Source organism: Peromyscus californicus, unplaced genomic scaffold (assembly GCF_007827085.1).
Source record: "Peromyscus californicus insignis strain IS unplaced genomic scaffold, ASM782708v3 Scaffold_8__1_contigs__length_139910024, whole genome shotgun sequence".
Classification (NCBI taxonomy): domain Eukaryota; kingdom Metazoa; phylum Chordata; class Mammalia; order Rodentia; family Cricetidae; genus Peromyscus; species Peromyscus californicus.
The window spans coordinates 125,750,243-125,773,602 of NW_026294606.1; the positions used below are offsets into that span (position 1 = coordinate 125,750,243).

The window sequence follows — 23,360 nt, forward strand, 5'->3', positions numbered from 1 at the left end:
TTCCTGGTAGGAGGAACAAGGTGCCCTAGACAAATGACTCTAAAAGACTCTGAGAACAGGTAAGGCAGCAGGCTGGAAGCCCCAGACATCTCAGAGTCTGAATAATGGCAGCAAAGTGGGATTCTGAGGCCCTGCACTCCCTGGCTCGGCCCTGGAGAGGGTGGTAGCCTAAAGCAACAGACAGACACAGACAAGAGAGCAAAAGAAAGCAATCTTTCTCACTCTAGGAGCAGGACATGGAAGCACAACAGAGCCTACCATGCAGAGTGCAGGCCCAGCTTCTCAACTGAGGTACCAGTTGGCCCCCACAGTTCTATACCACCTGATGTCTGAGGTAGTTCAAAGCACCCACAGTGGCTTCAGAGTCGCTAACCTACTCAACCCTTGCTCCAGGGAGTCGAGAGCCACAAAGAAGGTAGATTCATCCATCAGTTAGGCCTAACGACACAAAGAGACTGAGCACATAGACAAGGGTTCACACAAATGTGAACTGACAGGATTTCTCATCTGAAACTGTGGACGCCATCAACCAGGAGTCCTATACTCAAGCAAACACACACAGCCTACACTTCAGGACCGAAGGCATCCTAACAATGTTCTCTGACGAACGAAAACTATGAAGCTGGCTGCTTTACATTATCCGTAGATAACGTAAGGAAGTTCTTGAAACAGCAGTAAAAAAGGAACAAGAAGGTAGATGGTGAGACAAGCGCAGTGCAGCGTCTTCCACTTAAATGCATTTCTTTAATCAGATTTGTAGTTGAATAGAGAGTTTAACAATCGGACTTGTTCAATGACCAGAAGGGAAATAGTTAAATCTTCACAGCATGTCCTTTACAAGGCAATGGTGAAATAAACTATGGTACAGTCATCCCGTGGGGGTACAGTTCAGCCATGAAAAGGAGTAAACATTTAACAACTGGCTGGTCTTACAGGAGCGTTAAGTTATTCACTTAGTGAGAAAAGACAGTCTTCAAAACGCTAGCTATATCTAATTATTTAACATTCTTGAAGTGAAAAAGATTCTAAATTATAAGAGAGAGCATATTGGCGGTTACCTGGGGCTACCCTGTGGAAAAGAAGTAAGCGTGGTTCTAGGATGGAAGTCTGTGGTGACACGGTGGCAGTGCCGTGACACCGAGCTCACGTGATGCAGCAGATGTAGCACTACAGATACGTGTGAGAGCCCCTGGTAAAAAGCAAAGCTTGCACCAAGGCGAGCTCTCTGTGTTTCATGCTGTTTAATAACAGTGCTCAGGCTGCTAGCACGGCAGCAGGTTGAGGGCAGGTTCCTGGGAACTCTGTGCTCTCTGCCAGTGCTTGTGGGAGGTTGAGGGAAGATTCCTAGGAACTTTCTCTGAAACTTCCTGGGGCTTTTTATTTCTTTCAAATTAAAGAGTTAATTTTTTATTCAATTAATAGCTAAAAATTTTGACTATTCATATTTAAAAGTATTTTGACAATAAAAAAATTATAAAAGTATCAAGAAAACTATGTCAAGAATAGTAAGAATGAACTAGTAGAAATTAAAGTGTGACTGAAAGAGGTCAACAGAAGACTTGGAGCAAAAAGGTGAAGAATACTGAAAACAGCAATATAGTATAGCAAGAACATACTCAACGACAAATAATTAAACTTCTAATTTTAATCAAATTTTATTAATAATGAAAAATACTTGTGAGAATGTAAAAGACTTACAGGAGAAGGGAGGAGAGTTTACCTGCACTGGGGCCTTGGCTCACAGTGCACCAGTGCATGTGTCAGGAGAAGGGAGGAGTGTTTACCTGCACTGGGGCCTTGGCTCACAGTGCACCAGTGCATGCATGCATGACTGACACTCAGTAGGAGTCACGGGCAAGCATACTTGAGCATCTTTCTTGTGTGGCACTGCTGTACATGGCTGGGTTACTAAGCACATCTCTGTGGCTCCACAGGAAAAGATGCTCAGCTTGGTCTCCACAGAAAGTGCCCAAGGCACTGCCCCTTTAATGGTCTTATTCAGTATGCTTTCTCTGCATGTCTACTAAGTTTCCAAGTTCTGTGGCCTCTAGTGACTTGTGAAGGCCAGAGGTAGAGCTGAGACCTCCTGACACACCTTCCTTTGATGGAAGATTTCTCCTTTCATCTGTATTCCACTACTCTTTAGGCATCATCTGTATTTCACCACTCTATTTGCTTTTACAACATCAGGCAGAGCATAAAGCACTTGGTCAATCCCAAGAGACCCTCTACTCAGAGATTTCAACATGGTCAGTCACAACCTAGCCACAAAACAAACAGTTCAACCAAAGAGAGGGCTCCATATTTGGTGCTATATCTAACCCCTATATCTCATGTACTCAGCCCTAGCAATGGCTATAGGCATGTCAAGCCTGTTTAATATAGTTAGGAAGCAGCACAAGAGAACCTTATTTTACAGCCAGGCTGCTGATGGAGAGGACAATCCTAGTTCCCAGCAGTTTTCTGTTGGGGATCCTCCCCCTTCGTCTCAGAAACTCGGTTTAGTGCTACACAGATACACTCTGCAGGATAGGAACCCCAGTCTTCACCCCAGAAAACTTCTCTTAGCCTATAAGTGGCTGCATCTAGAAGGCTAGCCATGCAAAGCCATCTAGCAATATTAGAAAACAATTCTGACTATTATAAGTAGTTAGCAGTAAACTCTCTCTACAGTTTACTCTTACTGTCCTGTGCTCCGAATAAACTTTCTTAAATAGGAGAGAAAGAATTGTAAGTATATTGTGTTCTATAATTCACAGATAGCCTACAACCTGCCTTACATATGTCAAGCACAAAGAAATGAGTAATTTTGCTAGCCACATACCTATAACATGCTTTGTAGTTCTGTCTTCTATGCCTCAATCTAAGAAAAGGTTTAATATAGTTATCACCCTAGAGAACTAGGTCAAGCATATGAAATACTGTGCAAATGACAATCTGAATGCACACACAGTCTGAAAATGGCAGAGTCCTGGCACTGGATAATATAGTTAGATAGACTCTTCATTTTACACTTAAGTAAACCTGAATACCTCACATGGTACAGGTTGTACACTCGCATGACACACTGACATAAGATAAAGGCCAATCCTTACCTTACAAAGGATAGCAGGCCACTGAAAATTTCTTATTTCATATTAACACAAAGCTTCTATGTTCTTTTAAAAAAATTTAACATTCATTCATTCATTTTGTGTGTGTGTGCACACAATCGTGTGCATATGTGCATCTTTTAAAACAAGCATTTGGATTTGTAAGCATATCAACTGCAAGTGCTGATGCCACTTTTATTAAATGCATGCTAACTGCTTGGAAACCCAGGCACACACTCAGGTTCATTTCCTTTCTCCTCAGGCAGTTTCCACAACCTACAACATTTTCATTTTAACAGTCCTCATTACTGGTATCATTTAATAGTTGAGGGTTTGCTCAAGTCAACATCAATCTTGCTGATACTGCAAACACTTTAGAGTGTGTTGACACAACACAGCTGAAATCCATAGCTGGTAAACAGAAGAATTTAAAAGTCATCCCTTCCCAGAATAGGGCACTGTGTGCTAAGAGCACCTCTCTCCAGTTCCACAGTCCTGTCAGGGAGACACAGCAGGAGACACCAAGCACAGGTCCCTCCCTCTTCCATGGCCTCCTACTCCCTTCCACAGCATGTTTTCTGTCCTCCTGCAAACACATACACCCATCCAGTCATCTGGAATCATCTCAATCTGGAAATGTTTATCTGAAGGACACTTTATTCTACTTCCTTATCAACAAATAGCCTTCTCCTCTTAAATAAAAAGACATCTTTCCCACAGAAGGAGCAAGAAAAACACATTTCAAAGAAAATTGTCTCTCTAAGGAGCATTTAAATGTCTTTGGATAAATCTAAATTAAGAATTAAAACATCTCTTTACCTGGTTGGAGTACCTCATGCTCACATTACGTTGATTCTGGAGTGGGACAAAGCGCTGGACAGGGTCAATGTCTTTAGGACTGATTAATTCATCAGCTGAAAAAAAGAAAGCAAGTGACATTCTAAACAAAGTACAAAACACCAAATACATAACACCAGGAGCCAAAAGAGACAATTACAAGAAATTTCACTCAACAAGAGAATATCCATTTTTCTCAGAGCCATTATCTGAGAGACAAGATGTGTTAGTTCAAAAATTAATGCAAGGATTGAAATAGCAGAAAATATATTCTCTCACTACAAAGCAATGAAATAAGAAGCTAGTGAAATTCACAAATATATGGAAATTCAGCAAAACCCTCATAAGTAACCAATGGTCATATGAAAAATCAAAGGAAATCAGGGCCAGGTTATAGAGCACTTGCTAGCATGTGCATGGTCCTATTCCCAATATTCCTCATGCCTAAACAGGAGGAGGAGGAGGAGGAGGAGGAGGAGGAGGAGGAGGAGGAAAACCTCCTCTAGTATACTTTTGATGAGATGAATGAAGGTAAACACATCAAAATTTAGGCGATGTAGAAAAAGTGCTGCTCATTGAGATATTATCACCATTTATGTACCTATTAAATAGAATTAAAATATAAAGCCCATACACTAATTTCCCATCTTCAGATGGTTGGTGAAAAGAGAAAACTAAATCAAAAGCCAAAGAGTGGAAATGATAGAAGTTGCAATTAATGAAATAGAATGCAGAAAAACAATAGAGAAAATCAAATTAAAACCAGGTGCATAAAAAGCTAAGACAATATATTGAGAAATGGCCAACCTGACCCTCCCCAAAGCAAACAAGAATGAAGAGAGAAAATATTCAAACACTGAAGTAGGAATGCAAAGACAAAACGTATGGCCACATGCTAGGCGGGCACACACGTAAGAATTGAACAGATTTGCAAAAACAAAGTAATTCAGACTGTAAATACACACACATCTTCATACACATGCGCCTCCATATACACATACCACACACACACACACACACACACACACACACACACACACACACACACACACACAACTAGCATAAGATGGTTTCATTGGTTATGTTAAACCAAACAGTTAAAGAAAAATTAAAATCAATCACTCACAAACTTTCGAACAGATAAAAGGGTAAATAAGAACTACACCCCAATAAAGGTGTTCTAAAACATGTTCAGGTTACCATGGGAAGAAGCACACTGTCACAGACATTTTCCAGATGCTGAACTTCAGAACACTGTTAACGAAGGGCATTTCCAAGGAGCATTGATGGGCAGGTGTCACCAACCTCAAATGCAGTGCACAGGGAAGCCCTTTCCAGCACAGTTCCATGTAGCAACTTTTGATAGAATCCAAGTAGAGAGCAAGCAAGCCAAGATCCAGATGGGAGGTTGGGGTCAGGCAGGTGGGAAGAGGGCCCTACATCAGTATTTCTCTGGTGCTTTGTAGACCACACCTGGGTGAAGGTCAGCAGCACCTGGAGCATACAGTAGCGAGGTTTCTGCATAGGCGTGGAGGCATTGTGCTGGGGAGAGGTGGCATGAGGTTAACACCCCTGAAATGAGAGTCTACAGAACTTCTTGGGATTCAGGTTGGAAGATACTGTGCAAATTTGCAGTGAGCACAATGTCCAACCTAGACACGTTTACATTTGCACATTATCTTAGTTATGTCCACACACCTGTACATGAGTAGAGCTAACACTAAAAAATTAAATTAACTTCTACTAAAATGCATTGGCACACCCCTGTATTTTATAACAATTAACCTATAGAGAATGCTTATTTCATTCTCCATCTTTAGTTATACAGTGATCAGATAAAAACAACCATGCTGAGTTTGGTACAAATGTGTTTCTATTCACAGATCCTTTATTTTTTATTTTTATTTTTTAAAAAGGACAGTTCATTTTCCACAATGCTTTTAGGTAATGACTACTTCTGAAAAACAGACCAGGGAGGTAATGATTGTAAAATTCCTTGCAGCTTTGGGAATATGTTTCTATTATAGTTCTATTTTCGGGTAACTTGCATGCATGTCTGCAATGTTGTCCAAGAAACAAAATCACCAAAGAGTATTTTGGTAACTCCTGGAAGTTCTCATTAATAATATGAAAACACTCCTAACAGCAGAAAAAACAGCAAGGGCAGGCACCCTTAAAAGGTGCTTACTAAGGTCTTACTATTGTTTAGCACTGAGCATGTATTAAATCTAACAGTCTGTTCATTTTACAGATCACAAAATTCACACAAAATGCTTAAGCAAATTGTTCATAGCTAGCATATAGCAGATGTACTTTTATTTGGAAGAAAAAACTTTTTTCCAAAATGGAAACCAAATAAACACAGGCTTCACTGAGCAGATATCTACCTGCAACAATTTATTGAATTCAGTTTAGCTCATGATAAAGGGTTGATTTGTATACTGATATTCTAAAAGAGCAAATTATTCCTCCAGTTCATTTGTATCATCACAAATATGTGAAAAAATTCCCACAACTGGCAAGTAGTTTATAATGTTTCACTGTTATCCTACAGAAATGAAATTCTTTTATTTTTATTTTTTTTCACTTGTAAGTGATGACAGATCAATTAAGAAAAAAATTTCTCCTTAGGAAGCTTAAATGCTAATCTAGTAAAATAGATAATAAATCATCTGGTTAGCAAGTCCTTGGACAGATTATTTGCATTTCTTCTGTATTTCTTTGGGCACTGCTTCTATGTGTATCTGCACATTCCATTCACGCCATGTACACTGAACACCACAGGCTGTGTGCTTTTCCTCATTCTAAATCCCCAGTACCTGGTACAGGCCCGCACACAGTGGAACCTCCCTAGACTGACTCACTAATCAAAAGAAATTGGTGGTATTAGCAAGCATTGAAACACTAATTGTCCTTGTCATTGCATTAATTTCCATAGTGGTTAAAGTGACAAATATCCTTAGAGGATCAATGACACAGGACACAGACACACACACACAGACACACACACACACACACACACACACACACACACACACACACACCACACATACACACACACCACACATGCACACACACCACACACACCCCATAGCATACACACACCACCCCCACTACCACATATCACCCCCACTCCCCCACACACACCCACTCCTCCACACACAACCCCCCCCACACACACCCAGCACCCCCAATCCACCATGATTCTGTCATTCAGGAGACAGGTACAGGTCCTCATGGTGCCAATTCAATGGCATGTGTTTTTCATATGGAGAGATGAGCATGAACAGAATGTAAATGGCCACAGATGGAATATTTAACATACAATAAACCATGGACAAAAGAAGAATGGCGCCGGGCGGTGGTGGCGCACGCCTTTAATCCCAGCACTTGGGAGGCAGAGCCAGGCGGATCTTTGTGAGTTCGAGGCCAGCCTGGGCTACCAAGTGAGTTCCAGGAAAAGGCGCAAAGCTACACAGAGAAACCCTGTCTCGAAAAACCAAAAAAAAGAAGAAGAAGAATGGCTTTCTACATTAACATTACAATGCCCAACCTCAATGGTAACCAAGTATTTTCAGGACAGGATTGTAAGAGAAGACAGTCAAACCACCAGAACTAGACCACTGGGTGGGTAGAAAGAAAGTTTATTTGGTAATCAAACTGCTGTGGCTGTCTAGGGGTGGGGTGGAGGCAGAGAACAGCAACTGGTGGAAAAGTCTTGTCAGTTTTATGGTAATGGTGATGGTGGTGGTGGTATGGTAGTGAAGGGTGGTGTGCCTGAGCCAGGGCAGCAGGGGATTAAGAGCAGTGAGAGGTGAGATATGAACCAGTACAGCCTGGGAGCTAGAATGGGGACTTTTACCTGGAATAGGCTTGTTCTGGATAATTAGAAACTAGAAACTAGATGCCCGTTGCCAGAAATGGTTTGCTGTAGTGGGTGGGTAAGGGAACTAATAGCTTTTCCTGACAAACAGAAACCCACTTCATAAGACTGCTGAGGAATGCTGAGTTTCGTTTACCCTGTCAGAGTCCAGGCTGAGCTGAGCCCAGACTGTCATTTAGGACATTGTCAATGGCACTGCCATACTTATGACTTGCTTTGGACCTAACAAGGATAACCACCTTTCAACTCCTTAAAACACAAAAGGTAACCTATTGCTTGCATTTTGTCATCAATAAAAGTTTACAAAATACACCTTGGCATTACCTCAATTAGTTTTGAGTATCAAAGCAAGCAAGCAAACTCAAAACCAAAAAACAAACTAATAAGATATACAGTAGTGGCTGGGGAGATAACTTCGTAAAGAGCGTCTGGTGTATGTATGAGGACCTAGGTTTGATCCCTAGAAGTATTAACATTAAAAAAGCCAGGCATAGTGGCATGTGCTTGTAATCCCAATGCTGGTGAGGCAGGGACACATACCTGCAGCTTGTCAGCTAGCCATTCTAGTCTGATTCGCACGCACTAGGCCATGAGAGACAACATCTCAAAACCAAACAAAAACAAACAAAAAACAAGAGTAGAGGGCTCCTGGGGAGCGACACCCAAGGTGGACCTCTGGTCTCCACACGCTCCCCTACAATTGTCCTGAGGCCTCTAAGAAGCATTAAACACCAAGTCTTTTCTATCAAATAATATAAAGCTTGTGCTTAAGACAAGGAATTCAATTTTTTATAACCTTGTAACTTTTATGTAAGTGTTTCTCCCCCGCCACCTCATAAAACCTTTGTCTATACAAAGTCACCGTCACCCTACCCCGACCCCATGCATTCTCAGATTAAAGTGGCTGACCCCTTCCCTCTTCATGTCCAATGATTCTTTTAAGACTAGCCAATCAAAAAAGACCATGAGGGGACCTCAGCCAATGGGGAGAAGACAGTTATCACTACATTTCCTGCCCCCCTGCACAGTTCTGCTTTGGTGAGCAATGTACCCATTGAAGTGATGATCTCTTTCTTTGCCTCCTCCTCCCAAAATTTAATTCTAACAAGCCCATTCCTAGTCAAAAGGATGGAATCTGCTTCTGGCCCTTGGTGAAGCCATGGAGTATAACTATCACTTCCTTAATTAAGCTGAGCCTTTCAATCACCTGGTCAAATCACTTGGCCAAGGGACAACCTTAGGAAGAATGAGTCACTTAAAGCCATGCTAAAGATATGGGGTAGGGTGGGGTTAATTACCCCTTTAATGACATAATATCTGTTTGTTTCCTTGAATCCTTGGCCTCAGTACAGTCCACTGGAAAACATGCATGTAGCTCTGTTAAGTCAGCCCAATGTCTGAGTCCTGACTCAGAAGTGTATCTTTTCCTTTCCTTCATCTTATCTCGTTCTTTCTGACACTGGCCAAGGCCTAGGCATGCTTTCTCCAATACTTTGGGCTTCCTCTCTCTCTCCAAAGCACCCTTCATCCTTGCCATTCAGTTGATAATCTGTTACGTGGCTGCTTGCCAAGCCTCCATTGCTGAACATAACAGCAGCTCTACACACATGGCCTTCTCTCTTCTCCAACCCCTTCTACTGCCCTGCTGTTTTGTTTTTGCTTTTTTTTAAATCCTAATAAAATTGTCCTCATGCTTCCTTCTGAGTAAGTTCTTCAATTCTTTTATTGATGAGACAAGAACCCAGAAAGGGATCCTAATTTCCTTAACAACACTATTATACCCCCCCAATCCATTTTTTAAAATCTATTTTTAACTAGATTGGTGGAGAGTAGCTAGAGATGGCCCAGCAGCTGAAAGCTGGTGCAAAGGACAAGAGTTTGGTTTTCAGCACCCATGTGAGGCAGCTTACAGTCATCTGTAACTCCAGCTCCATATAAGTGAAAACAAGACAGTAGCTTTACTACATGCACAGAATGTTCATTTTCAGAATAAAAGCCCACAAAGGTTACAGACGGCAGAAGCACTCTGCAGATTTGGGAATACACCCTCAGTTGTAAGCCCTGTCACTCCGGGTAAATTGCTGTTCCAGAGAGGCAACAAGGATTACTCAGGATAATAAATGTGAAATGCAGAGCACAGACAGAATGGGTAGATTTTAAGGCAGGGATAGCACTAGCTTTTGTGGGACAAAGTGTGGCAATAAATAGGAAGCACATACCCAGGCTCAAGGCAGCATGGCTTCCACATTAAAATTTACTAATACATTTGAGATTTGCAATAGTTAATTTTATTTGTCCACTTAACTGAGGACACTGAGGTACACTTTTGACTGGGAGGGCATTTCCAGGGGAGATTAATAAGGAGGAAGACCGACCCTACCCCATAGGCAGTAGTCCTGTACTGAATAACACAGGGGGAAAGGGGAAAGCCAACTGAGCACAGCACTCAGTTCATTCTGCCTCCTGGTCCACTGCCATATGAGCAAGTAGCTCCTCAGCCACAGCATCAAGTTAACCCTGCTGCTATGCTATTCTACCACACTGGACAATGCCGTGAGCCAAAATGACTCCCTCCTCCCATCAGCTGCTTCTTGTAAGGTATTTGGTCACAGAAATTAGCAAAATAATCAATAAGAGGATGTTAGCACAATTTTTATGAAAATTTTCTAGCCCTAGTAGCAATTAAATAAAATGTTTTTCTTTTAAGAAAACCACCCATCTGTACAACAATCTAAACGTTCTCAACATGCTTACAATACCTGCTGTACACTGCAGATGACTGCAGTCTGCTGGATGCCAAAGTTAGAAAGGCTACCATTAATAAAACAAATGACAACAAATGCTAGCCAGGATGGGGGGAAGGGCAATCCTATACACTGTTGGTGAGAGTGTAAACTGGTGTAACCACTATGGAAATCAGTGTGGGGGTTTCTCAAAAAGTGAAAAGAAAAAAAAAGAGCTACCATATGACATCTATACCACTCCTGGGCATATATCTCAAGGACTCTATACCATTACAGAGATGTTTGCTCACCCATATTTTATGCTGTTTATTTACAATAGCTTAGAAATAGAATCAACCTAGATGTCCATCAACTGATAAATGAATAATGAAAATGTTGTACATATATATGATGAAATTTTATTCAATGATAAAAAATGAATTTGCAGGAAATGGATAGAACTGGAAAATACATTGAGTGAGTAATTCAGGCTCAGAAAGACAAACACTGCAAGCATGTTCTCTCTCATATGCCGATTCTAGCTTTGAATATTCATATTTGTGAGTCTAATTTGGAGTGTCTATAGAGGCCATGAAGTCAGAAAGGCCCAAGAGAGGATGAAGGGGAAGAGACCGTTAGGAGGGTAAGCGATAGAATATATATGATCAGAATGTAGGGAAGAAATACAGAGGGCGAAAGGTTTAAGCCAAGATGGGGGTAAGAGGAAGGTTTAATCCAAACTAAGAAGATATGGAAAAGCTTTTTGGAAACCCATCTACTTCATGAGCTGTATAAAAAATTTTTTTAAAAATTGAGGTTGGGTGTGGTGGCCCACACCTTTAACAATGGCACCCAAGAGGCAGAGGCAGGCAGTTCTCTGTGAGTTTGAGGTCAGCCTGATCTACATAGCAAGTTCCAAGCAAGCCAGAGCTACAATGTGACATCCAAGCCACACCAAACTAACAAATAAAAATAAGGAAACCTTTTCATGGATGGGTAATCTGCATGGGTGGGTAATCCTGTTCCCAGAAGCCACAGGTTATTAAACAAAATTCCCAGTGCCAGAGGGATACCATTTGTGAGTTGTTGGTCAGTATAGTCCCCGAGGCTCCCACAGGCCATTGGCATTGCTGATGGTACCCACTAGAACTGGAAATTTGTACTCTACTACTAAAGACACCACTGTTAACCAAAGTTAACAGAGAAAACAAGTTGGAACTGACCTGAAAATGCCCTAACTTCTGACAAGCGTTGGCAGTACTGAAAGGTGCTATCCCAGGCCAATGGAGGCCAAAAGTCACCATCAGGTTTACCCAATGCCACCTGTGTTTTATATTATCAACCTGCCAGGCAAGATGCATTTAGTACAATAGTGTCATGACTACACTGGGTAACAAATGGCTGGCAGGCTTAATCTGAGGCCCGAAGTATCTGAATATAAGACAGAATTCACGCTTAATGGTGTAAACCTGGTCAAGAGCCCATGACTGGGGCATCCTTCAAGCAGCCCGTGTGGTGTAGGAATTGTGGACACGAAACTTCGAGCAGCATTAGAACAGAAGCTCAGCCCCCAGGCCATTTGCACTGAGGTCATGAGGCACCCCAAGGTGTTTACAGTTGAAGAAATGATTTCACAGAGTCAACATGTGAAAGGAGCACATAGTAAGAACTTCTTTTTTAAAGACAAAAAGAAAAGCTATTGAGTGATGACAGTTCCTCATGGGAGAAAAATTAATATAGATGATTTGGCAAGCAGGTATTAGGGGTGGAAATCCATAGTTTGCTGATGAAATAGCCATGCTAGAAAAACCAAAAGTTGGTTAAGGCTGTGTCACACCTTTGGCGAATCTTCTGTGATGATGGAGATTAAATTTATTTTGGATTCAGCTTTCCTGGAGGGTAGACATGAAAGTGTGTACAATGACTAATGCTGCAACTGTGGGATTGAGTCCTGAAGACTTTCTCCTGTTTGTGAAGATAACTGGACATGATCCCATGCTACTAAACTTAGATTAAAAATCAATTTGGAGCTGGACATGGTAGCACAAACCTTTAACCCAGCACTCGAGGCAGAGGCAGGATCTTTGAGCTCCAAGCCAGCCTGGTCTATAGAGTCAGTTCTAGGCTATTGGCAATTAATGGTCATAGGGGAGGGGGAGTCATTTTTCTTCAGTGATGATATCAATACTGCTAAGTTGCCTGTACATCAGTAAATGAGCCTATGCCCATGCTCATGCCAAGAACCCTGATTAAACGCATTGGATCACAGAGAATGAAGCCATGAAAGTAGGTGGATTTGCTGGGAAGAAGAGCTCTAGATAGTGTGGGAAGGAAGACTAGAAGGTAATGGGAGTGAATGTGATCAAAGTACATTATATATTGTATGAAATTGTCAAAGAATAAATAAAAAAGGTTTAACTAAAACTAGGGAAGTATGAAGAAGCTGTACAGAAACCCACTATGTCATTAGCTAGTACTTAAAAAGAGTTTGACCAGAGCTACCTTCTGTACTCCCACAAAAATAGTTTAGCCCAAAGATCACAGTTTTAAGGTTATTTATTTTTGTGAAAACACCAAAAAGGTACTCTATGTTCTACAGACCAATCTTGTGATTGGTCTTAAAATTTTCAAGTTAAACAAGAATTGAAAGCATTACAGATGATGGGTTCAAGACAAGTCAAATAGGTCTTAAAATACATCATATGATTTAAAATAAATGTTTATAATTTACTTATTAAATAGAAACCCTGACTTTCTAGAAGTTGATTTTCTAAGAAAAAGGATAGATTTTAAAAAATGAATCATTTTCTGAAAACAGTGCGTATTGCAAAAGCAGTATACATATTATCTTTCTTGATCGCTAGAATAAAAGGCACACAGTTTTGTTGTATAAAATTCACTAAGGCACACATAGCACAGCATCCTCACTAGATTTCAGTAGGATAAAAACTGACCTGAATTAGTGAAAGTCAGAGTATTTATAAAGATTCACTTTGCATTCACTTTTACATGATTCTCATGTAAAAATACTAACTCCAGTTAACTGTCTTTCTATTTTCATTTTGAGGATATCAAACTAAGGTTCCTTTAATGAATAAATACAACTGTGTTAGTAAATACTGTGTCCAGAATCTTAATGACCATCCATGGAAGTTTGATGGGTTATGAGATGCTCAAGAATTCAGAGCAGCTGCTAAATAACCCAGCCTCTTAAACGCTGACCTGAACCAGCACACATGACCAGAGGATGCAGCTAGGCCAGTGTGGTGGGGTACAGCACGGATTTTTCTTTTCCCAGATGGAAATCAGCACATGATTTCATGAAATATGCCCCCTGCATGCTCTCTAATGCCTTTCAGAACTTTCATAGGGAAAGAGAGCCTTCTTTTTCAGACAGTTTGGAAGCATTCTTGCTCATATTGGCCATGGAGCATAACTTGTACATTCCTGTTCACAAGAAAATGTGGCCTACATTGAAGACCTGCACACATCTGACACTTTGGTTTGCAGGGAGAACAGGCCAGTGCTTTCTGCTGAGGGAAAGCGTTCTAACAACCTGATTTTAAAGGTCAGTTTGCTCCTGGAGAGTGCAGCCGATTCTGCTTCCTCATTCCTCAGCTTTCCCCAGGGGCTTCCCCAGGCTATCACTGCAGCAACTCCAGGCTGGAGATTTACCAAACATCAGAAAGAAAAAGGTTTACAACTGCAAGTCCCAGGTCTAGGAGTCAGTTTTCAGACCCAGAATCACAGAAAATTTCATCACGTCCTTTACATTCTTCAAGTATACCTCGGCTAACTGCCCCTCGGCTAAAAACGTGTTTAGTTTAGCTTTGAGTCTCAAAAACCTTTCTATTTGCAGGAAAGAGATGAGCATAAGCATTCTAGCCAGTAATAGTCTTTGTGTCTTTTCTATGAACCCAAAAGCAACACCTGTATAAATAATATTTGCTGAGACAAAACAAAACCCTTTCCCTCTTTAAAGAGAGAAGACTTTCCTACATGCTCTTAATTAGGGTTAAATTTTCACCCAGACTGAGAAAACAGACACAGAAAAGACGCAAACTGAAAAGAGCATCAGCTTCAGCTCTCTGCCTGGTTTTATTTGCTTTTGTGTAACATACATGAAAAGCTCAAACTGAACCCTGGGAATCTGGCCTCCGAAATCTTTCCTCACTGAAGATGAAAACAAGCCAAATATGATCATTCTCCCAGTACAAACAAACATTGATATATACATTCTCAAACAACGACAGCAATAGTATAGCATACAGTGAGAAGTACTGTTTTTAGTTTAGTCAGCTTGTTTCATAATCTGTCATACATGGATTATGACTCTAAAATGACAGTCTTTTTGATAAGGATGCTAGGAATACTAGAAGTTTTACAGAAGTATAGGATTGGAAGATGCATAGTAAGTCTTTTGTCGTTGTCAAATTTGCTCATGGCTACTCTGATTCAGTTGTAGAAATAGCTAAAAGAATAATTTTTCAAATAATTACATATAGTCTCATTAAGCCACTAGGTAGGAATGAAAATTACCAACATATATTTACTAGAGAAAAGACAATTTTCAAAGATGACCAAGTAGTTTACAAAAGCAATGCTCAAACATGCTAGTTAGAGTAAGTCAGAAATGCTCTCCTAAGTTTCCACGTCTTCTGCCAGAAGCTCCCAGTAGGGAGCAGACACAGCCACGCACAGTCACAGTACACCCTCACCCACTGCACTTTCCTTTCAGGAACTGCTGGACACCACTGTTACCTTTACAGTCTAGAGACTCCCCAAAGAACAGGGTGAAATCCACCCAAATCCAATTCCACCCAAAGGAAGAACATCACCGAGATCTATTTATTGCTAACAACCTGATAACAGGGAAAGAAAATAGCCTCCCAATCTTCTCCACTTACCTAGGAGTTTCGCGATGATATAAAGAGCTTGTCCCCAAAGAAACAATTTCCCATCACGGCCACAGTTACTAGGAAACCGTTTCTGACTACCAGGGTTTCTCTTTTCATATTCTACAAAGTCAGCCGGCACATAATAGTACTTTGGTACAACAGGATATCCTACAGAGTAGAATAAAATAAAATTTAGTTTAATTTAGAAGCAAACATGTTAAAATACAACAAAACAATGTTCTCCTCAGAGTTCCCTCTGAAGAACCTGTGGGGACAGAACAGCATAGACAGTGGTGGGCTGCTCAGGAGCTGATGCAGTGAGCTACAGGAAGATGTCACTGGTCCTTTCAGATACTGCTAGGGAAATACATGGAAAAAATCTCTTAACTTTAGAACTAATCCAATAGACAGTGATGTATATGTATCTCCTTTAACAGCAAGCACTTTTAAGTCAATATATATATATATATATGTATACATATATGTGTGCATATATGTATATTCACATGCATATATATCTCAGTAAATATATGTATATATATATATAGTATACAGATATTCAGAGCCATAAGAGAAGTTATTTTAAATAAAATCAGTCTATCAAAGCATTGTAAATGAGATACTATTTAATCTTTAGTTAATTATATTTCTGAGCCATTGGTTACTGCAAACAAACCCCTATTTAAATATTAAGCCTGTCTTCTACCATTCAGTGTTACTGAAGAAAAGAAAAACCAACCTTTTATTAAAACATATCTTTTAAAGATATACATTTCAGAAAACAAAATTATTATTTAAAGGATATTATATATGACCCTTGTAGGTACAGCAGATGATATTTTGTAACAGCAATCTACAGTAAACTTAATTTTTATAATAAAATTAAACAATAGCCTTGAAGTTCTGCTGCCTTGCTCCTTCATCAATTGATAGTGACAAGTGTGTCTAAAATCAGAGGAAATGGTTATGATCTGTGGGGAATACTGTGCATATCACTCTGAACATGAAGACAAAAAGTAGAGTATGTTAGACAACCACTTTCATGCACCAATGATCCCTTCCAGAATACTAAAAGACCTGATTGCAGAAACTTTAAATATTTCACTATTGCACTATTTTCCAAAGAAGATAAGTGAATATTGAAAGCATAACTCCTTTTTTAAAATTAGCATTTGTTTTTAATTTAAAAAATGCTTGCCATGTGGTGGTGCATGTCTTTAATCCCAGCACTTGGGAGGTAGAGGCAGGTGGATTTATGAGTTGGAGGCCAGCCTGGTCCAGGACAGTCAGAGCTACACATGGAAATCTTATATCAAAAAATCAAAAAGAAAGAAAGAAAGAGAGAGAGAGAGACAGAGAGACAGAGAGAGACAGAGACAGAGAGACAGAGAGAGAGAGAGAGAGAGAGAGAGAGAGAAAGAAAGAGAGAAAGAAAGAAAGAAAGAAAGAAAGAAAGAAAAAGAAAGAGAAAAGAAGAGGAAAAAACCATCCATCAACATTTCACAACTTTTAACATTATAAGCATTGAAAGCATAAACAAAATACGAAGTATTTTATTCGGGTATTCCTGGAACCTTGCTCCCCCTCACCTAGTCACAAACTCTGTGTGCAGCAGGGATGGGGGCCAATGCTGTGACTGACAATTCATGCTTTATGTCCATAAGACTACGGATTCATTTTGACTAGCACATCAAAACTCCAAAAATTTTAACTTACATACAAATTTTCAAAGCTATTCTCATGAGATTATAGTTCTGTTAGTATTTCCAAACCAAAGCTGTCTAGAATACTGCCCTTAAATTCCTTGGGAATTTTCCAATTAAGCTTTTTGATGGGCCCTGCTGGTGTTTGATGGAAACCAACACATCCTTACTCCTAGGATTTGGCATTCTGACTATTTCTAAAACATTGAATCCATCTTCAAAGAATGGCTTCTTGGTATAAGGGCAAACATTCAAAATATAATGCTGAAAGCCCCGGAAGCATCTCCAAAGGAGAGTTCAGAATTCCTGTGCCATTACTCCTGCCTTTAGCCAAAGCAGTCTTTCCAGGAAGCCCTCCTAAGGTGGAGCTGGAGGGTAGCACTCACGCAGCCATATAATCTTTGAGGACTTGGACAAAAACTAGGTGCTTTATAGCATGTAACACTACACAGAGTAAAGGAATTATACTATAAATGTCACACATCTCTGTCCATGTGCAAACCACCTCAGCATCAGCCATGATAGCTGCATTCATGTCAATCCCTGTCATGCCTAATGAACTGCTTTGTAAAACATATTTGTTAAACTAAATTCATAGAGATTTTTCTAAGTTCAGTTGAGGTCTCATTTATTTTTCAATATAATATAGATAATTGTGCTTTATAAAGGAATGATGCACACATTTTACATGAACAGGAAATGCTGGTAGGAAGAATTCTTGATAAAAGAACTCTACCTTCTGTGGTCTGATGAAGCAAAGGAGTCAAAAGGTCCTGATATTCCTTGACTTGTTGGATGTTGCCTCTAAAAACACCTAAAAAGAAAATAAAAAAAATCCAATACTAGCTGTGCTCAATAACCACACAAAAAATTTGCCTTATAGAAACTTCTAAGCCCTTTTAAAATTATTGTGCCAAATTTTATATAAATGAAAACATAAAACTGAAGAGAAATGTAAATAGATATGACATTTTTATAGAAATTGATTTCAGAAAGTCATGTTAGTATTTAGAATTAAATATTGAATTAACTGAAATTTCACTATGCTTAAACATAAATGTTATAGCTATTCAATATCATGATCATAGTATTCATGACTTCTATGATAAGCTTTCCTTTATAAGTATGAACAAGATACTGGCATCAATATTGAAGACTTCAAAGCAATTTTTAAAATTCTTTAAGCATGTGCAATTCAGGGACTGAAATCTAAGGTTGTCTGCTGACTTCTAATCTTGTGCTATGGCATGCATGCACCTGTACAAGAATTCATGTATACACACACACACACACACACACACACACACACACACACACACACACACACACAAAAATGTTTAAAATTTCTTCAAAGATTTGAATTCACTTAAAAAGCAGAACAACATAAAAATGCAGTTGCTACCATCACTTAAGTCTAATCTACTGCTACATGAAAGGAATCACTCATTTCAGCTAGGCTTTTAAGATTTTTATTATTTTAACTCTGTGTGTTTGAGTGTGGCTTATGTACATGTTTTCAGGCGCATGATTATGAGTACATGCAGGTGAACAAGTCAGAGACTGATACTGGAAGTCTTCCATGGTCCCTCTCCAATTCTATGAGATGGGTACCTGAACTGAACCTGGAGCTCACCCATTTGGTTAATCTGGCTGGCCAACAGCTTCAAAGATCCACCTATGTCGGTCTCTGGGAGCTGAAATTACAGCCACGTGCTTTTCAGGCAGGTGTCCGAGATCAGACTCAGGCCCTCATGGCAAGCACTTTACCAGCTGGGCCATCTGCCCAACCCTCAGCTATTTAAGCCACTTGTTCTACATCTCAAATTTAAGGAAAAAGTTCACGTACCATCAATCATCATGTAAAGGAAAAATATGGGAAATTCACATTCAATGCCATCAAACAGCTAAAAGAGAAAATCAAACATTAAGATTTTCATTAACAAACTAGAGCAACTACATTTTAGGTTATATGTAAGGGACTTATTTATAATAATAAATTCAGGTTGAGATCAATTGTTCTTTAAAAAATTTTCAGAACTTTTATTCAAAGCTCATTAAACAGCAGTCATGAAATAAATATGTATTAAGTACTCACTAACACCCAGCACTAACTAGACAGTGATTTTCAACCTTCCTAATGCTGTGACCCTTTATACAGTTCCTCATGTTGAGGTGACCCCAGTCATAAAATTATTTCATTACTATTTCATAACTGTAATTTTGCTACTGTTACTAACTAATGTAAATATATGATATGTGGGATATCTGATACGAAACCTCCAAGGGGTTGACCCACAGGTTGAAAACAGTTGAACCAGACAGAGGCCTGGAGACAATAGTTAGACACTGTGCCCTCAGAGGCTCACAGCACAATAGGGAGGCTGGCAAATGAATAAATAAATAACTACAGCTCAGTATACACTGTCCATACACAGGACATTAGCAGCATAGATTAAGAAACATCTGAGTCTGTCTTGAGCATCAGAGAAGGGTTGTATGGCAAGAAATCAGCTAAAACGTGATGCACAGAGCAAACAGTAGAAACTACAGACTTAAGGGGAGACAAAACATGTTAAAGAAACTATCACAATTCACTAATTCAAGAATATACAGGTGTAAGCAGTAAAAGTGGAAGCCCAGTAGATGGGCAGGAAGCCAAATCAGGACTCACACTGCTCAAAGACAGGCTGACTTGGAGGTAGTGGAACCAGTGGTGAACACTGAGAACTGTCTAAAGTCTTTGTTACACTTGTTTCCACGCTGGGTAGCTGGCAGTACTTACAACTTGTGGAACAGGAAACAAGGAAATCAACTCAAAGTCATAAATATAATTAAAGAGAAAAGATGACACCCAGCCCTGCTTGTCTCGACGTTAGTACCACGGACATTTTTGACAAATAACTCATGTGCAACATGGGATACACATGGGATTCTGTATCATTTCCTGCTGGTGGCCGTGTCAGAGGAGCAGCAGGTGGCAACTGAAGTTCAGGTGTCACCCCACCAGGAGCAAATCCCTGAGGGTGAATCTCACATAGGAAAGGCCCCGTGACCACAGACTCCAGACTGTCTTTTGCTCCTGCTGTGCCTTTACATGTTTGCCGCTGCCATCTTTCTCTGGTATCTGGCATGGTGTGTGAATGGGTGTTCGGGGGATCCCCACTGCCTGTGATGTAGTGTGTTTAACTCATGGAAACATCCCAGTAGACTGGGCATTTTTACTTGTGGATTATTAAGAAGACGATTTCTTCCTAAGCTGTACTGTCTAATTGATAATAATGTTAATTTAAATTGAGTTTTGATGAATAAAAATAAAACAAGGAAGTGTCATACAGCTAAAACACATGAGTTTCTACTGAGGAGCTGCATAGATTACAGCTTAGGTTAATGATTAAGAAAAATAATTGAGTCCCAGTAGCCCAGCTAGCTTAAATTATTTTAACCTTAATGTTGGGAGATGTGCTCATGAGTTTCACAGTACGTCATAGCTGAAACAAAGCTTTGAAAATAACTTAGATGTTTTTGATAAATAGATTTGAGGTGGAAAACCCTAGAAGGCAATCTAAAGTTTTAGAAAGGCACATAGTTGAATGAGAAACTCTTTAAGGTCAGGAAACAAGAACAAAGCAGCCCAATTATCATTAGCTGATGTGCCTTTCTTGGTAGGATTGGTTGAGGACCAAAGGTGATGATTAATTCCTTGTATCCATTTCTTCCCTCAATCTCCTGATATAAACAAACAAACAAACAAAAAACTATTGATGAGTGGGTATGCACCCTAGAGATTTTAAGTAGAGCTGACTGATTGTTTTTCATGTATAAAAGTTTAAGTTTGTGATTCCTTTAAGATTTCTTATAAGATTACCTTTTGAGATATCTAATAAAGTGATTGACCCTTTCTTTGTAACCACAGAATACAGCCTGCCAATAAAAGAATACCTTGTTTACTTACACTCTGTTAATCTACAACAAGTTGCTTGGGTATGAATGTATGTGGGCTCTTGGGATAATTTGTTTTTCACTTGTACTATGTAAAATGTTTAATCATGTAAGGGATATGGAAAATATGCTGTTTTTTACTTGTATTCATTGTAATCATTCACTTAAAAAAATGTAACCACATTGTAATTTTTATATTGCCTGAAAGATTTTGCTGAGATATATAAGCTGTAAGGGAAAGAATAAAGATAGAGTTAAAATGAGTTGGAAGGAAAACATCAAGAATGAGAGAATTAGGAGGAAAAAATTAAGAGAGAAGGAAAACATCAAGAGAGATAGAAGGAACATTTCTAGATAAAGATTAAAAAAAGAGAATATAGAACACAAGAGAAGAATACAGAACAATAATGAAGAAAATCATCAAGAGAGAATGTGAGTTTCTTTCCCCTTAACCCCCTCAGATAAAAAAAGTCATAGTACAAGCCGACTCCGTGGATTCCCTTTGAGCCCTGTGCTGCTGGAGGCTGGTCCCCCAGGCAACGATAATTCATAGCCTCCAATAATCTGATGCCAACTCAAGAGATAATAAAAAAATCTACAGTTCCTGTCCAGTGTCTAGTTTGGTGACAAAACTGTTCAGGGTTATGAACTACTGGTTTAAGCCACAGAGTAATACAGAAAAAGGGAGACAAATTAGGATTTCTAAAGAGGATAACTCAGTCACATTTTGTGAATGATAAAATTGGTTAAGTGGTTTGGGGATGGTAAGATGGTTTAATGGGAGAGATTGACATCTGCTGTCAAGCCCAAGGACCTTAGTTCCATCTCCAGGATCCACATGGCGGAAGAAGAGAACCAACTCCCAGGAAGCTATTCCTCTGATCTCCATATACTCACTGTAGCATTCTTATACATATGGGCACATGCATGTGTGCATACACACACACAAACATACAGATACATCACTCAGTAGAATGTTTAATTTAAAAAATGTGTTTAAGTGATAAGGAGATGCCTAGAGTGACTCAGATATGGGGCTAGGCAGAGGAACAGGAGCTAACTGTAGGACATCTAAGTGAAGACGTATGTCTAAACAGCAGGTCCACATGAGGGAGGACACTTTAAGACACACTATCAGTTGGGGATAGAGTACATTATTACCAACAATAGCTGTGAGAGCTTGGTAGGAAGAAGAGCACAAAGAAATGGAAGACAGAGGTAGAAGACGATGGAGCCTGACAGAGAAAGTAGGTAGGGATGGAGGGGGAAATGTGGCCACAGCAATCACAATACTACAAAAGAGAGAACACAGTTAAAATATACAGACACCAAAGAGTCAGCAAAATAAGTGAGAGAAACAATAATCTCTCTGACCCAGCCACTGAAATTGCCTGGAATCAGCCAAGAGCTAGGAGGCAATCAAGGAGTCCCCAGTCAGTGCTGCTGTTTTGGCAGCTTTGGAGAACTTTTTGAGGTAAGGCTGGGCTGGCAGCCAACAGAGCAAGGCACTAGGGGTAGGTTCTGAGAGTTATAATTCAGATAGATTCTGCTTCCAGCTTGACTGTCCAGGAAGTACACATAGTTCATACTACCAGAGCTGTTTGCCACCCATAAAGACATGCCTTCCCTGCCTTGGTGGACTGTTTTCCCTGGACTATGAGTCAGAATTACTCTTTCATCACATAAATTCTTTCTGTCTCTAGTTCTGTAAGCCAGAAAAGTAACTAATATACTAGGTCTATACACATAATACAAACCATGCTTTTCAAGATCATGGCTACAGACAGAAGGCAGGAGACAGACAAGAATTAACATTGATAGAGGGGTTTGTTCATATCTCTAGTAATGGGCATTAATATGTTTATGCCAAAGGAAAAAGTAAGTTGAGAGAAGCAGAATGGAGGGAAGGTAGAAGTGGGAAAGATGAGGAACAGAGTCACATATCCCATCAGGTAAGAAAATGCTCAGTGGGATTCTTAAGAAAAGGAGTTAAAAAAAAAAATAGAAAGTACATGCACAAAGAAATGTGTGTGTGTGTGTGTGTGTGTGTGTGTGTGTGTGTGTGTGTGTGTCTGTCTGTCTGTCTGTCTGTCTGTCTGTGTCTGTGTCTGTGTGTCTGTGTATTTCTCCATATGGAATACCTCGAGAAAGAGAGACAACATCTTTCATGAGGTAAGACACAAAGGGTAAGCGTTGATGAAGGGAAGGATGCAGCGGAGGCTGCCACACAGAAACAAAAGATTACCTGCAGGAATAAGGCAAAGAATTGAGAGTTTGTGTCCAAG

At 39.8% G+C, this 23,360-nt stretch overlaps 1 protein-coding gene and 1 pseudogene across 4 annotated transcripts in view; one reads left to right on the forward strand and one right to left on the reverse strand.

The window, feature by feature from the left end:
- Positions 1 to 23,360, reverse strand: part of Phkb (phosphorylase kinase regulatory subunit beta) — a 207,849-nt gene that overhangs the window by 68,725 nt on the left and 115,764 nt on the right. For all 4 annotated transcript variants that reach the window (XM_052729028.1, XM_052729030.1, XM_052729031.1 and 1 more), the window contains 4 exons: positions 18,983 to 19,040; positions 17,873 to 17,950; positions 15,443 to 15,601; positions 3,912 to 4,006 (listed from right to left, as the gene is read on the reverse strand). In XM_052729028.1, coding sequence (XP_052584988.1) covers positions 3,912 to 4,006; positions 15,443 to 15,601; positions 17,873 to 17,950; positions 18,983 to 19,040 — 390 coding nt within the window. The remainder of the gene's footprint in view (positions 1 to 3,911; positions 4,007 to 15,442; positions 15,602 to 17,872; positions 17,951 to 18,982; positions 19,041 to 23,360) is intronic.
- On the forward strand, positions 10,361 to 12,628 carry LOC128103677 (prolyl-tRNA synthetase associated domain-containing protein 1-like; annotated as a pseudogene).